Source organism: Eleutherodactylus coqui, chromosome 1 (assembly GCF_035609145.1).
Source record: "Eleutherodactylus coqui strain aEleCoq1 chromosome 1, aEleCoq1.hap1, whole genome shotgun sequence".
NCBI classification, from domain to species: Eukaryota; Metazoa; Chordata; class Amphibia; order Anura; family Eleutherodactylidae; genus Eleutherodactylus; species Eleutherodactylus coqui.
In genome coordinates, this window is record NC_089837.1 from 220,599,315 (window position 1) to 220,613,314 (window position 14,000).

At 42.6% G+C, this 14,000-nt stretch overlaps 1 protein-coding gene across 2 annotated transcripts in view; it reads right to left on the reverse strand.

The window, feature by feature from the left end:
• Positions 1-9,839: 9,839 nt before the first annotated feature.
• MOXD1 (monooxygenase DBH like 1) overlaps positions 9,840-14,000 on the reverse strand; it is a 79,028-nt gene continuing 74,867 nt past the window's right edge. For both annotated transcript variants that reach the window (XM_066605568.1, XM_066605569.1), the window contains exon 12: positions 9,840-10,091. In XM_066605568.1, the coding sequence (XP_066461665.1) occupies positions 9,936-10,091 (156 nt within the window). In that variant the 3' untranslated portion in view covers positions 9,840-9,935. The remainder of the gene's footprint in view (positions 10,092-14,000) is intronic.

Genomic DNA, 14,000 nt, shown 5'->3' on the forward strand with positions numbered 1-14,000 from the left:
AGAGCAGATGATGACTTGCCCAGAGGAGGAAGCTGTGACCAGCCGTTGGTTTTCTACATCTGCTGGTGAAAAGATTAACTGACCCTCCTTGGTATGCCAACAGATGCTAGTTCTCTTGTCTGTACCTTATAGGTAAAAGCAATTTCAAATCATTCTTATTCATATCCTCCATGAATGACTAAAAGTATAGTTTCAAGCCAGACCAGATGACCATAATGTTATCAATATAGTGGCCCCGGTAAATGATGTTCTGTTGATAACTCAGGGGTTCACCGGAAATGGTAATGTCCTCCCACCAGCCCAGAAGCAAGTTGGCACAAGTAAGCTCCCGTCGTACGTCCCATGGCTGTGCCAATAGGCATAGCTAAAGGCTCATGGCCCGGATGCAAAAGCTCAACATGGGGCCCTTGCACAGCTGTTCCCTGCATCGTGGGATCTCAAATGTCAATAGGATTTTCTAATGTTAAAAACACATCTCACAAAAATCGCAAATTTGTGCTTTTTGATTTTTGTACAATGCGTTTTTAACATTAGAAAGTCCTCTTGACATACGAGTTAAAAAACGCAGCGATATCGCAAGTGTGAAGGCACCCTTATTGAAGAATGTAACCGCATTCATAAAGGATTTTTGAGGATTTTGGATGATGTACAGTAGCAGCCAGAATTCAAGCTTTTATCAGTTGATGTCAAAAGCTTGCATACCCATATACCCCAGCAGTGAGGAATGGAGTCCATTCATTTTTTTCTTAATCAAGCTAGAAAAAGTGCAGAGTACATTAAGGCTAATTTCACACTGGCGAGTGCGATATCGGACCATAAAACAAGCCAATGACAATGTGCTGTTTCCCAATGGATGCAAGGTGTTTTTGTATCAAAAACATCTTGCATCACTTTTGGGAAGTAGCTGTCCTCCAGGTGTGTCTGACAGCGCAGTGGAGGATCGCGGAGTGTCTCCATTGTTTTCAATGGGATACCTCATATTACACTCGCAAGTTGTAAACAATGGGTGATGCGATACGAGGGTACGCCCAAAGATAGGACATGTCTCGTTCTTTTCCTGCGATGCGGGCAAAAACTGCTTATGCGCATGGGGTTCATGTTTTCGCGGGACTTGTGCCTTTCGCGACGCACAAATCTCGCGCAAGGTTGCTGGCCATGTGAAACCGGATGAACTTTGTGAATTATTTGAGTTCGTTCTGGACATTTAACTCATTACACTCCTATTAGAAATACAATAGAGTTCCTTGTGGACTTAGAGCATTTAGGGAAGCTTCCCAGTAGCAGGAGGATGAGGTGTTCATGGAGGATTGGAGGAAAAGTCATCTGAAATTGTCTTTAAACTTAATACATTTAGTGCTAAAATGCACCGAATAAGAGTATACGAATGTGTTAACCAAATTAAGTAAAGCCAAATTGGAATTATGCTCAAGGCTGACAGAAAACCAATACTGCTCCTTCCAGAAGAAATTGGAGAAGTGATTAGTTCCTATACAGGCTGAAGTAAAGGAACGCAAATTGGACAAATATTTGAGAGATAAGCAAGATTTTGATACTGGACACATTTTTTTTTAATTGGGGAAAGAAGAATGGCAAAAGAAGATCTGAAGATCAAGTCTGAAACTTTTGCCCCCAATGCTATAGGATTTATATTAAAGGGGTTGTCTCGCGGCAGCAAGTGGGGTTATACACTTCTGTATGGCCATATTAATGCACTTTGTAATGTACATCGTGCATTAAATATGAGCCATACAGAAGTTATTCACTTACCTGCTCCGTTGCTGGCATCCCCGTCTCCATGGATCCGTCTAATTCTGATGTCTTCTTGCTTTTTTAGACGCGCTTGCGCTGTGCGGTCTTCTCCCCTTCTGCTCGGTCCAGGCACGAGCGGCGTTCTGGCTCCGCCCCCTTCTACGCGTCATCGCGTAGCTCCGCCCCATCACGTGTGCCGATTCCAGCCAATCAGGAGGCTGGAATCGGCAATGGACCGCACAGAGCCCACAGTGCACCAGGGGAAAGGACCCGCGGTGCATCGTGGGTGAAGATCCCGCCGGCCATCTTGGTGAAGGAAGAAGAAGGAAGATGTCGCAGAGCGGGGATTCGGGTAAGTAATATGTTTGTTTTTTTTTAACACATCCCTTGTGGTTGTCCTGCGCCGAACGGGCGGCCTATGGAAAAAAAAAACCCTGTTTCGGCGCGAGACAACCCCTTTAAGTATTCTTGGGAGCAGAGGAGCAGAGCACAACTAAGAAGTGACCTGCGGATGACGGCTTTTGTTGTTTCTGTTGGTCGGACTTCATATGACCTGATTGTATGAAATTATGTTAGTATTTTACTCCTGCATTAAGATTAGTGTAAGGGGTGTATGTGCATTCCATGTTTATTTTGAGTTTGTCCAGAAACGAGCTCTAAGGCATGTCTTACCAAGTTTGTATTATCTGAGCACCTGTCATATGATTTGTTATGCAAGTGCAAGTAGTCACAGCTAATAATGTTCCTTTGCATATTGTTTGATTTAGCTTCTACCATAGGAGCATTCCACACCAGCATGGGCTGTAAGTGAGCTGTGACTGCCAGTTGGGTTCTGTCTCAGACCCTCTGGCACGGCCTTCAGTTGATTGATATCCGGCCTGAAGAGAAAAGCCAAGAAGTTTGCTGCAAAGAACTTCTGACTTCTGGAGAATCCACATATTGTTAAGATCGACAGATTTGGTATCTATGATGCCTTTAGCTACCGCATGCCCCACCGCTGCGGGTGGCGTGGAACTGCATCATCTTATACTAATTTAAAGACTTTGAAAACTATTCAATAAACTACAGTTGCCACTAGACTGGACAAAAAGTGTGAGAATCATCTTGATTTGCCAAAGACTGTGATTACTGGTTGACCAAACGACTGTTGGCTCACTCCAAAGAGAGACTGTCCTTGAAATTGAGGGTAAAGCACAAAACTATAGAAACTATTATTAATGGTACCAATAAAAACTATAGTTGTTATGCAAAAAAACAAGCCCTCGTAGAGCCATGTCGATGGAAAAATTAAAAAAGTTATGGCTTTTGAGTGCAGATGAGAATCCCCAAAAATTTGACACAATGGCTACTAAAATTCTTACCGTCTGATATGGCTGCCATGAGTTGTATTTGGTATTGCAGCTTGAATTGCATTCACTTGAATAGAGATCAGTTGTATTACCAGACATAACCCTTGGACAGAAGTAGCCGTGTTTCTGGGTAAAAAAAAAAAGCTGACAAGTTTTTTTTTAATCCTGGTAAACCCCTTTGACTTTGTAGTATCATGTGATCTCTGGTTCATTATACAGTCTCTTTTTTTCTGACTGTTATTTTAACCCGTGCATGTAAGGGCTCATTCACACTGGCACTAGCCTCAGTTAATGATTTCTATTTTTCTGGTCCAGAGGAGCAGAGAAATGGAAATAAAAAAAGAATTAAATGTTTCCATTGTTTTTACTATTGATAAGTATGTTTTGTTTCTTTTTTAAATGGAAATATTTCCATTTATTTCCTTTAAATTCAATTCCATTTCATTTTTGTTTCCAAACAGTGCAGCTGCTATTTGTTCCATTTGAAATACAGAACTTAAACTAAATGGGATTGGATATAACTCCCATCCCAGCAGTTAACTATTATGATGCTGCTGCCAGTGGCAGTGGCATTTAAGTATCCCAATAGAGGGAGGAGGCTCCCACTGTTTCCTGCACCACTCGCCCACAATGAGATTGTAGATGGCTGTTCATCATGGTTTAATATAATGCCTGCATTAAATAGAATATACTGCAGTACTAAACTATCGCAGAGTATTGTATAGGCAATCAAATGATCAGAAGTTCAAGCCCCTTATGTGAACAAAAAAAAAAGTCAAATCAAAATACTAATGACCACTGGTCCGTGAGCAAGTTACATGCTCCACCCCTTATTACATGACAACAACGTAATCACAGGTCTTAATAGACAGCAACCGTGTGCAGATTACGGGCGGACTACATCCCCTACAACCCCCAGCAGCCTCAGTTGGTGTGGAATACTAACAACCACCTGTCTGTCTGTAAATGAGTGACTGTGTGAGTCACATATTAAGATGCCATCATCATGGAATCAGTCAGCGGGGCTCTGAGCTCCACCCCTGATCACATGATGGTGATGTCATCACAGGTCCTTCACTTTATTAAAAAACCTGCAGAGCCGGACAGCAGCCATGTGCTTACAGCACCTGTAACGATGTCACTGTCATGTGATCAGTAACCTGTATGGGAGGAGTCTGGGGTCACATGACCAGGGGGTGCTCAGTGTATGCAGGACTCTGCTGTGCTAGTTTTGATCTATTGTATAAGATGGAAAATGTATGTAGCAGAGCTGTGTGTGTGACATGCATGTACCAGAGCTGTGTGCATGTGACATGCATGTTGCAGAGCTGTGTTTGTGTGATGTGCATGCAGCACAGCTGTTTGTGTGGGTGACGTGCATATACCAGAGCTGTGTGTGTGACATGCATGTAGCAGAGCTGTATGGCACATTGCGCCACCAGAAACACTGGTGCTATAATTTACTAATAATTACTAGTAAGTTAAATAAAGTGTAAGCATGTCCTTACCAGAAGAATACAATTATGTTGCCTTCACCTGATCGCCAAAGGGTGCTGCTTTTGGCAGCACCAAACATGTAGTACTACCTTGTACTGTAGAGGCGCAAAACTAAACAGCCAATCAGTGTATGTAGCTCAGTAATACAGGGGTTGTACCAGTGAAACGCCTTTGCTAATTGACTGGAGTTTCCAGAAAAGTCCATGTGCTGCAGGTCTGTACTGTTTGTGACATTGTATGCTGAATCTGTTCTCAAGTTACAATGGCTTTAAAAGTATCATGCTGCAGATATTAGATCTTGAGACCATTGTAACTTGAGGGACCACTGTACTTTTTATTTACTGAAAAATATTTTTCCATGGGTATACAACTGTATTACTTTGTAAATTTGTAGCAATATATTAACCCATTAAGGAACAAGCACTGTAAATCTACGGTGCTTGGTCCTGGGCTTTTGTCCCAGTTCATAATAAAAACACGGCACAGGATTAAAGCCTGTGCTTCTGCAATCAATTAGAAGCAGTTTGGGTTGCCAGCCGTAAGTCACAGCTGATAACCCGGAGAAGGAGGGAAAAGTGGTTAGCCGTATGCGCCCTATAATCCAAAACCATACGTATTATATATCAAAACATCAGAAACAAAATGAAGACCCCATTTCCATACTTTATTTTAGCATAAATATACTAATTAAAAAAATATAACTGTAAATGTTAAAAATAATCCTTCTTTTAGCATTCTACCCCCAATAAAACTAAAAAATGGGGAACAAATCTGTGAAACATATTTTTAAAAATTAGCCTAAAAAGTTTCTGGTCATTAAGGTACAAAACAGCCTGGTCCTTAAGGGGTTAAACTAGAAATGCTCCTTGGAAAGAAAGCAATTATAATAAAATATGCTGTATTAGTGTTGCCATTTATGAAATTCCCTGGTGAATCTGTCTAGCCTCATTAAAGGTAAGCATTCACCTATTCTATTCAAAAGGGCTTGTTAAAGTATTTTGTGATGGCGATGATGCGAATCATTCCCAGACTCACTGCAGTCCACTGAGATCCACTGCAGGACCGACTAGAGGCCAATGGATTGAATCGTTAAATCATATCATATGTGAAAAAGAAATAGTGGTCTTGGACCATTGGGAAAATCTGGATGTCTATTCTTTCCACCTTATTTACTTACCTTGGACAACGTTCTGTAGCTCTTCTCAGTTTAGCTTGTAGGTGAAAGGGAAACTACTGATTTGTTTGGATCTGATTGCACATGATTAGTGGAGTTTCATGCATGCCAACAATCTCCTTTTCTCTCTCCCTAGGGGCTGTCACCCACTTGCGTTTTTTTAACGCTGTTGTCAATTGGACTTTCTAATGTTAAAAACGCATTGCAAGTTTGTGCTTTGCAATTTCTGTGCGATGCATCTTTAACATTAGAAAGTTCCATTGACATTGCGTGAAAAAAACGCAGTGAAATCGCGTTAAAAAAGCGCGCAAGAAAAAGCAAGTGGGTAGGAGCCCTAACTTCAGTTTTTTCCTCTGGTTCCATTCTCCTTCGCATTCCCTCCCTCTTTCACCTGCCATGTCCTCATATTCGCGGCGTTTCACTGCAGCTATTAGGTTCTATTGAAACTAATAGCTCAATGTACATGCTGCGGAATTATGCAGCAGGAAATTACCCGCAACATGTCCTATTTGCCGCGGGTATATGCACAGACGGCTTACATTGTAGTCAATGGAAGCCGCTCGTCACGCTATACTTCCGCTGTAGCACAGCGGAAGTATAGCGTGAATAAGTGACCCGCCCAGCGCGTGATATGACACTGCCGGCGGGTCATGTGACACCGCCGGCGCGTAATATGACACTGCCGGCGCATCATGCTCTGTACTGCGCATGCGCGCTGGAGCGTCATGCGGCACTTTGCGCAGTGGATCCAGAGGTAAGTATGGGGTCTTTGGGGGGGGCGCCGTGACGGACTCCACTGTGGTATTCTGCTTGCGGAGACAATCATGGCCGTTTGCATAAGGCCTAAGTGTTCACAATCACCTTGGTTTATTTAATGCAGATGTTTTAACAGCATATCTTTTATTTTCTGTTCTATGATTGCTGCACATTCCTATACAGCTACTAACAGTCTTCAGTATATCCTGAGCCAAATCTATCACATGAATTACAGATTAATAGCAAGCGCTTACTATGTGTAGATAAGACAAAAAAGAAAGTACAGAATAAGGTAACCTGCACACGGGCGGATCGGATTCCGCATATGGAATCCCGGAGTGGAATCCGCTTCTGGCAATAACGGCATCTGTGTGTACCTGCTTTCTCTTTTCTTCATCTGTACACCGGATGGTCCACACGGCTCGCCGTCGGACGTGCACAGTGCAGTTTTTTTTTAAACTACGGCTTTTCCCGCGTCATCACCTTGCGAAGACTTGGAATCTGCAACCTTTCGGCAGTGTCATTGCAGAAGGGCCGTGGATCGGACGGCTTCCATTGACTTTAATTGGTTTCCACAAGTGTGCAGTAAGAATCAATTTCCGATTGCATGCTATGAGCGCTATTTGCTGTGGATCTCTAAATATCCGTTCGTGGGAGCCCTAAAGATTACTATAATCAAAACTGCTTGATTTTCTTATAAAACATTTTAACATGAGGCTAGTTTTGAAGCAGGTAGGTGCTGTGTAGTGGCACTCAGAGGCAGCACTTTTTGGCATAAACCAAACCTTAGTGCGCTAAATGAAAATTAAGTTTTCACTCCATAAGAGGGCATTTGGTAATTGAAGTTTGGGTGCAAACCTTTACATGTACATTACTTCTACATTTTGTCCTGAACCGGGCTACAACAAGTCACCTAATTTGCTTCATGGATCGTTGTCCATTACTGAATCTGCTATCTGTGGCCTAGACCTATAGTACCCCATTGGATGTGCGTCTTTCCTCAAAAGACACATGACATCATAGACGCCACACTGGCTACTTCACATTTACTTATTACACTTATAGCCTCAGGTAGTTTGTTGTGCCCTTACATACACAAGTCCGCATAATTACCAGTCCGGATGCGTGGGTCGTCCGTCATCTCTTCCGTGCATGTGGGCGGGCCCGCTGGCCGGCACGCCCCCTGCATATGCACAGTGGAGATTTTTTTTATATCCTCTGCTTTCCCGCGGGACCCGCAGCACACCCAGAGTGGCAGTTCCAGGTGTGCCACAGATCAAACGGCTTCCATTGACTTCAATAGAAGCCGTCCCTGCAGAATCCGTGGCAAGACGGAGCATGCTGCGATTTGTTTTCTGGACCGGAGGGTCCGAAAAACAAACCCACATGCTTTAATTAAACTGCGGGCGCCCATGATTGTCTATAGGTGGCTTGAACTCTGCATCATCCGTGCGGGTGTCCCTCGCGGATCCCGGAATTCAAACCCGTCCGTGGACATGAGCCCTAAGGCAATGCTTTAGCATAGTTAAATGGAAATATCGCCTAGCAGAAATCACACAATGTGTGGATAAAAAATAGTCCTTCATTTCATGTGTTGTCTGGCAACCTCTGGTCATCAGGGCTCTTTGATGCTATTCTGTCTTCACTTCCTGGTCAAACACTTTACAGTCTGTATTTGTCCACCAGTCATTCTTCTCACAGTCTGTGTGTGGACTCCAGTTATTGGGCACTCTTGGGGACAGCACTGCTCATGTCACTCACTGTACAGAGGCCACTGCCACTGTAGCACTGTTAGCCCTTTAACATTTACTGATGCTGCTCTCTCTCGTGCCGCATTCATCCCCTGCATTGGGCTCTGATGCAGCTCTGAAACCTTTTTTAGCAGGTACATGTGATGCTAAGAAAGATCCCAAACCTTTTAATATTTTAAAAACTGTATTGCAGTATATTTTGCTTCTGTCAGCCTATTAAGACTTTCACTAGGCCCAGGCTGCCATGTGATTGCATCGCAGATGGAAGCTAATGAGGCGCCAGGGGGGCTACCCCCTGCAACTAGCTGGTTAAATGCCAAGGTCAGCATTAACCACAACATTTAAGTAATTAAACAACTGTGTTTGGAACTAGCTGCTCTGTGATTGTTCTCAGTGAGAGAAACCAAGTAATCTTGTAGATATGACACATTTTAATGGCTAACAAAAATACATAATGTTACAGCAAGCTTTCGGATCGACTATCGATCCTTCCTCAGGCTAGAATGGAACTGGTTTGGATGGGGCACATATTTAATACACAAATGTAGAAAGGACACCCCTCTTGATTGAAATAGAAATGTTCACACACAGAATTTTGAGACTTTTTTGCACTCAAAACAACGAACTGAGCTGAGACCTAAATCGTAAATCAGTCCATCGAACACAGGATAGTTTTATGATGTGTCTTATTTCTCCTTCAACCTGCACATGTAAGGAGATGCAGCACCACCTATTGGATGGCAACATTATTACAAGTCAAGTTCTAAATTTTTATGAAGTTTTAAAGAAAGAAAAAAGAAAAACAATTATTGGGAAGAGGACATCCCTCTTGACCTCCTTCAGACCTTGCATATTTTCCACTTATGCAAGAATCCCAGGCTTAGGTTCATTCCATTCTTGAGAGTATTAAACATGGCCATAAATTTGTACTCCCAAACACTTCTGTGATGCTGCCACTTGAAATTGCCCAAGCTACTATCATGGCCATTAAAGGCAAGTTGTCAATTGCATGAAACAGATGATAGATGCTGATCATGGAGTGAGCTTGGCTCCCAAGTCCACTCTATAAGCTCCTTGGGCACAAAATAGAATCATAAAAAGATGCAATTCCTCCCCACAGCTCTAATGAAACCATAGTGTTTAGTATGTCCGTGTTTCTCATTGCCCCCTTCTTTACCATGCAACATTGCCCCCTATTGACTAGAGTCTGTGTGGCATTACTTGTCTTCCGGAACCCCCTAAGTCAATGCCCCTTCTGATTGAAGCCCAAGAGCTCGCCACATAAGAACTCTACATTGGTGTATCTCTACATCATACATCTTTATGTCCCTATTATGTTCTCAGAGGAGGGATTTTGCTCCACAAAGAAGGGCTATGGAGACACTTAATGGTGTGGCTAGACTAGGGTTCCCTATTGTATTAGCAAAATGAAGCTCAAAGAGCAATGATGAGTACTGCTACAGTGCTTTACCCCTCAATCCTACCACCACGTGTACAAATCATGACAGAGAATAACTCAAAACATTTCCACAAAAAATGACAAAAATGAATTATTTTCAGAAAAAAAATATTTTATTTTGTGTAAAAAACATATTTCCAATAGTGCAATTATATGTGCATTTCAATATATTGATTGGTCCAAATGCACTATGTCTGCATTTATAATGTATAGTATATTACTATGCTCAGTACGATTAGCAGATATGTAACTGTTGTAGAGATTGCTGAGGATGATACTGAAGAAAACGAGGCACATTCTGGTGCTTCTGAAGCGTACGTCCTCACTTCAGGTGGTGACAGCAGCATTCCCTGAACCTGTAAATTGTCATAAAAATTGCAGTATTTAAAATGAAATGGAATGAATTGTACAGCAAAGGTTGTAACTAGGTTTTCCTACACCCAAGGCAAAGTTTACATTTTTGTACATTTTGCATGACTTATCTTGGAAGCATAAGGTTAGCATTCTTTGCATTTATACAGCCATATGAGACCTTGTTTTTGTGGGAGTTATGTTTTTAATTAACAAAAAATTGGGGGGCAGATATAATGTACTGCAAAAAGTGTTACATTTTTCTGGAGAGGGGGGATCGAAAAGAACGGCAACTCTGGGAATGTTTTAAATTTCATTTTTATGGTGTTGACTATACGGTATAAATGACACTTAAAGGGGTTGTCCCGCGGCAGCAAATGGGTCTATACACTTCTGTACGGCCATAATAATGCACTTTGTAATGTACATTGTGCATTAATTATGAGCCATACAGAAGTTATAAAAAGTTTTATACTTACCTGCTCCGTTGCTGGCGTCCTCGTCTCCATGGAGCCGACTAATTTTCGCCCTCCGATGGCCAAATTAGCCGCGCTTGCGCAGTCCGGGTCTTCTGCAGTCTTCTATGGGGCCGCTCGTGTAGAATGCCGGCTCCGTGTAGCTCCGCCCCGTCACGTGCCGATTCCAGCCAATCAGGAGGCTGGAATCGGCAATGGACCGCACAGAAGCCCTGCGGTCCACGGAGACAGAGGATCCCGGCGGCCATCTTCAGCAGGTAAGTATGAAGACGCCGGACCGCCGGGATTCAGGTAAGCGCTGTGCGGGTTGTTTTTTTAACCCCTGCATCGGGGTTGTCTCGCGCCGAACGGGGGGGGGGGGGGGGGGGTGTTACAAAAAAAAAAAAAACGGTTCGGCGCGGGACAACCCCTTTAATGAAACTTTTTTCTCTGGGTTGTTATGATTACACAGGTACCAAATTTATATGTATTCTTTTTATATCTTACTACTTTTGCTCAATGAAAACATTAAAAATATATTTTAGTAATTGTTTTCTGTGATATATTCTGAGACCCACAACTTTTTTCTTTCTCCATTAACAAAGCTGTATAAGAACTAATTTTTTGTCTGGATGAGCTGATGTTTTCATTTGTACCATTTTGGGCAACATATTACTTTTTGATCACATTTTATTCTGTTGTATGGGATGCAATTGTAAAGCCCAGTAAGTATTGCCCATGGGTCCTATAATTAATGGGACCAACGTGTGTAGGATGGTTATGTCTACAACTGTCCCAGCTAGTGTGCAGTTATGTTGGATGTCAGATTCAGGAGGAAAATATGCCTGCAGAACCCTCTTAACAAATGTAATCTTATGTGTAAAATTAATGCTATAGCAGTACCTCAGTTGAGCAATATAGCAATGGCACAGAGGTGTTCCCAGAATTGACATTTATCACCTGTAAATAAGATAAGTGATAAATGTCTGAACACTGGGCAATCCACCAATTGCAAAAACATCTGCCCTGTCCCCCTCTTCTCCTCACTGCACCCCTTACAAGTGGTGGGATCACTCAACGATCTGACATTTATTACTTATACTGTGGACAGGATGTCTGGAAATATCTCTTTAAATGTTGTGGGTTTCTTTTACTTTAATTTTCATATAATTAAAGCCATGTATAAATCTATATTGGTAGTTCTGTCTTATACACAGTCAACGACTTTATACAGGCCAGTGGTACAATACAGCAAGGCAATGGGTCCAAAGGATGAGTGTCCTATAGCCCTGAATTAGATAAGGTCCAGCCCATTCAGGGAAACACAATGAGCAGAAGGCAATAGCTGCAGAGCCAAGCTGGTGGGCCGGCAAAGAAAACATGGTTGACCTCATGTCACGTGACTGCTCCAGGAAGATGTGGAAGGCGGAATCAGGACCTCTTCTACACATTCTCTTACTAAATTAAAAGCCAATAAGTGACCAGTCTGTCTAGCCCCAGCACTGCCAGCCTCCCAAGACCTGAGCAGCTGCAGTGCCAGTATAGTTAGAGCGTGATTGAGGAAACTAGCACCCCTTCATAACAACTGATTGCTGCTCCTCCTGTCCTTTACAGTCAAAAAGAACACAGCTGATTGCTGATCATGCAGGGAATACACAAGCCGGACTCAGTCACCAAGAAGAGCGACACTGCACCGCAACCTCCCACTCTAAATAGCTGATTGTTGCTCCTGACTTGAAGCCACTCAAGTTTGTTACACAGAGAAACTTTATATCACTATCAGAGGTGCTTTGTGTCAGGCTTGGGCAACTGCAGGTCAGGAGCAGCAATCAGCTGTATGAGGCAATAACTCATCTCTGCTCTTCTGGGTGACTGAGATGGGCTTGGGGGCTGCCTGCAGGATCAATAAAAAGCTCTTTTAATTAGTCAGAGGTAATTGCTGTCTATGATTAGTGCAGTCTCAGGTGGCAGACACATGGCATGATGGCAGTAATGGTAAGAAAGTTCTCCAGTCTGTACGCAGTTGGTGCCCCCTGACGTTTCTCCTAATTGCACCCAGCACATATGCCATATCTGCCCAACCTAGCTATGCCCCTGAGGATTGTATGTAAACCTAAAAAACAATGTGTAAAGATTAGTTCATTAAAACAGATTTTTAAATGTGATCAGTGCCTTAGGCTGGCATAAATGTTGTCACTTTTCCTTCAGAGTGATGTCACATAATGTGAGATGCTCATCTAATTCACCAGCTCAATGTGAAAAGCTTACATTTTCAGACAAAGTGCTTCTAAGGCATCACACACGTGCAGACACCAATAACAGAGGATCATTTTACAAGAACAGTCAGTAATTGATTTAATGGTACATACAGGTTGGTACAGTATGTCCATCTCTGGGCTTAACTGACTGAAAATCATTGTGATTAATTTATTGTCAGCTTTCCTGACTAAAATCACTTGTGATGCCACAACAGCTTATATTATTTAGATTTACTTGGCTGAAATCAACGTGTGATTAGAGATGAGCAAACATACTCGCTAATGACAATTACTCGATTGAGCATTGTCCTTAGCGAGTACCTGCCCGCTCAGAAGAAAAGCTTTGGCTGCCGTCACGGGTGAGAGTTGAGTTGCCGCAGTGAGCAGAGGAGAGCGGGGGGGGGGGGGGGGGGGGAGAGAGGGAGAGAGAGATCTCCCCTCCATTCCTCCCCGCTCTCCCCCGCCGCTCCCCGCCCGCCGCCGGCAGCTGAACCTTTTCTTCGGAGCGAGCAGGTACTCGCTAAGGGCAATGCTCGCTCGAGTAATTGCCCTTAGCGAGTATGCTCGCTCATCTCTACGTGTGATGTTACAGGAGTTTACCTAACTTTAATCCACTTGTTTTGAACATTTTCTATTTAGTAGTAGGGAAGACAGGAAATATATTAGTTATATTGCTACAGAATACTTTGGAGGGTTTCCGTCTCTCTTACATGCTCAACATGTTCCTGCTCCTCCAAACAAATTTTGATAAGTTTTTATTCAAGAGCTTATATTTATTTGAGCAAAAAAAGTTGTGGGAATCCGGACACATGGATAAAATTTTTCCTTTCCTTTATTTCCATATCTGGCTTGCATAGTCAGGTACATGGTTTCACAGGTACATGGTTTTACAAGTACAAGAACGCGTATCGGCGTAAAGCCTTGTTTTTTTTATATTTATTTGACATTTACTTTAATCCACTTGTGATGTCACAGGGGTTTACCTAACTTTAATCCACTTGTGATGTCACTGGGGTTTACCTAACTTTAATCTACTTGTGATGTCACAGGGGTTTACCTTACTTTAATCCACTTGTGATGTCACAGAAGCTGACTACTGTATAACTCATTAAAATGTCCTTGTGATGTCAAAATAGCATCTTTGATTTAAACAGTTGTGATATAGGAGCAGTTACTCTATGAAAAAACTATTTTGATGACG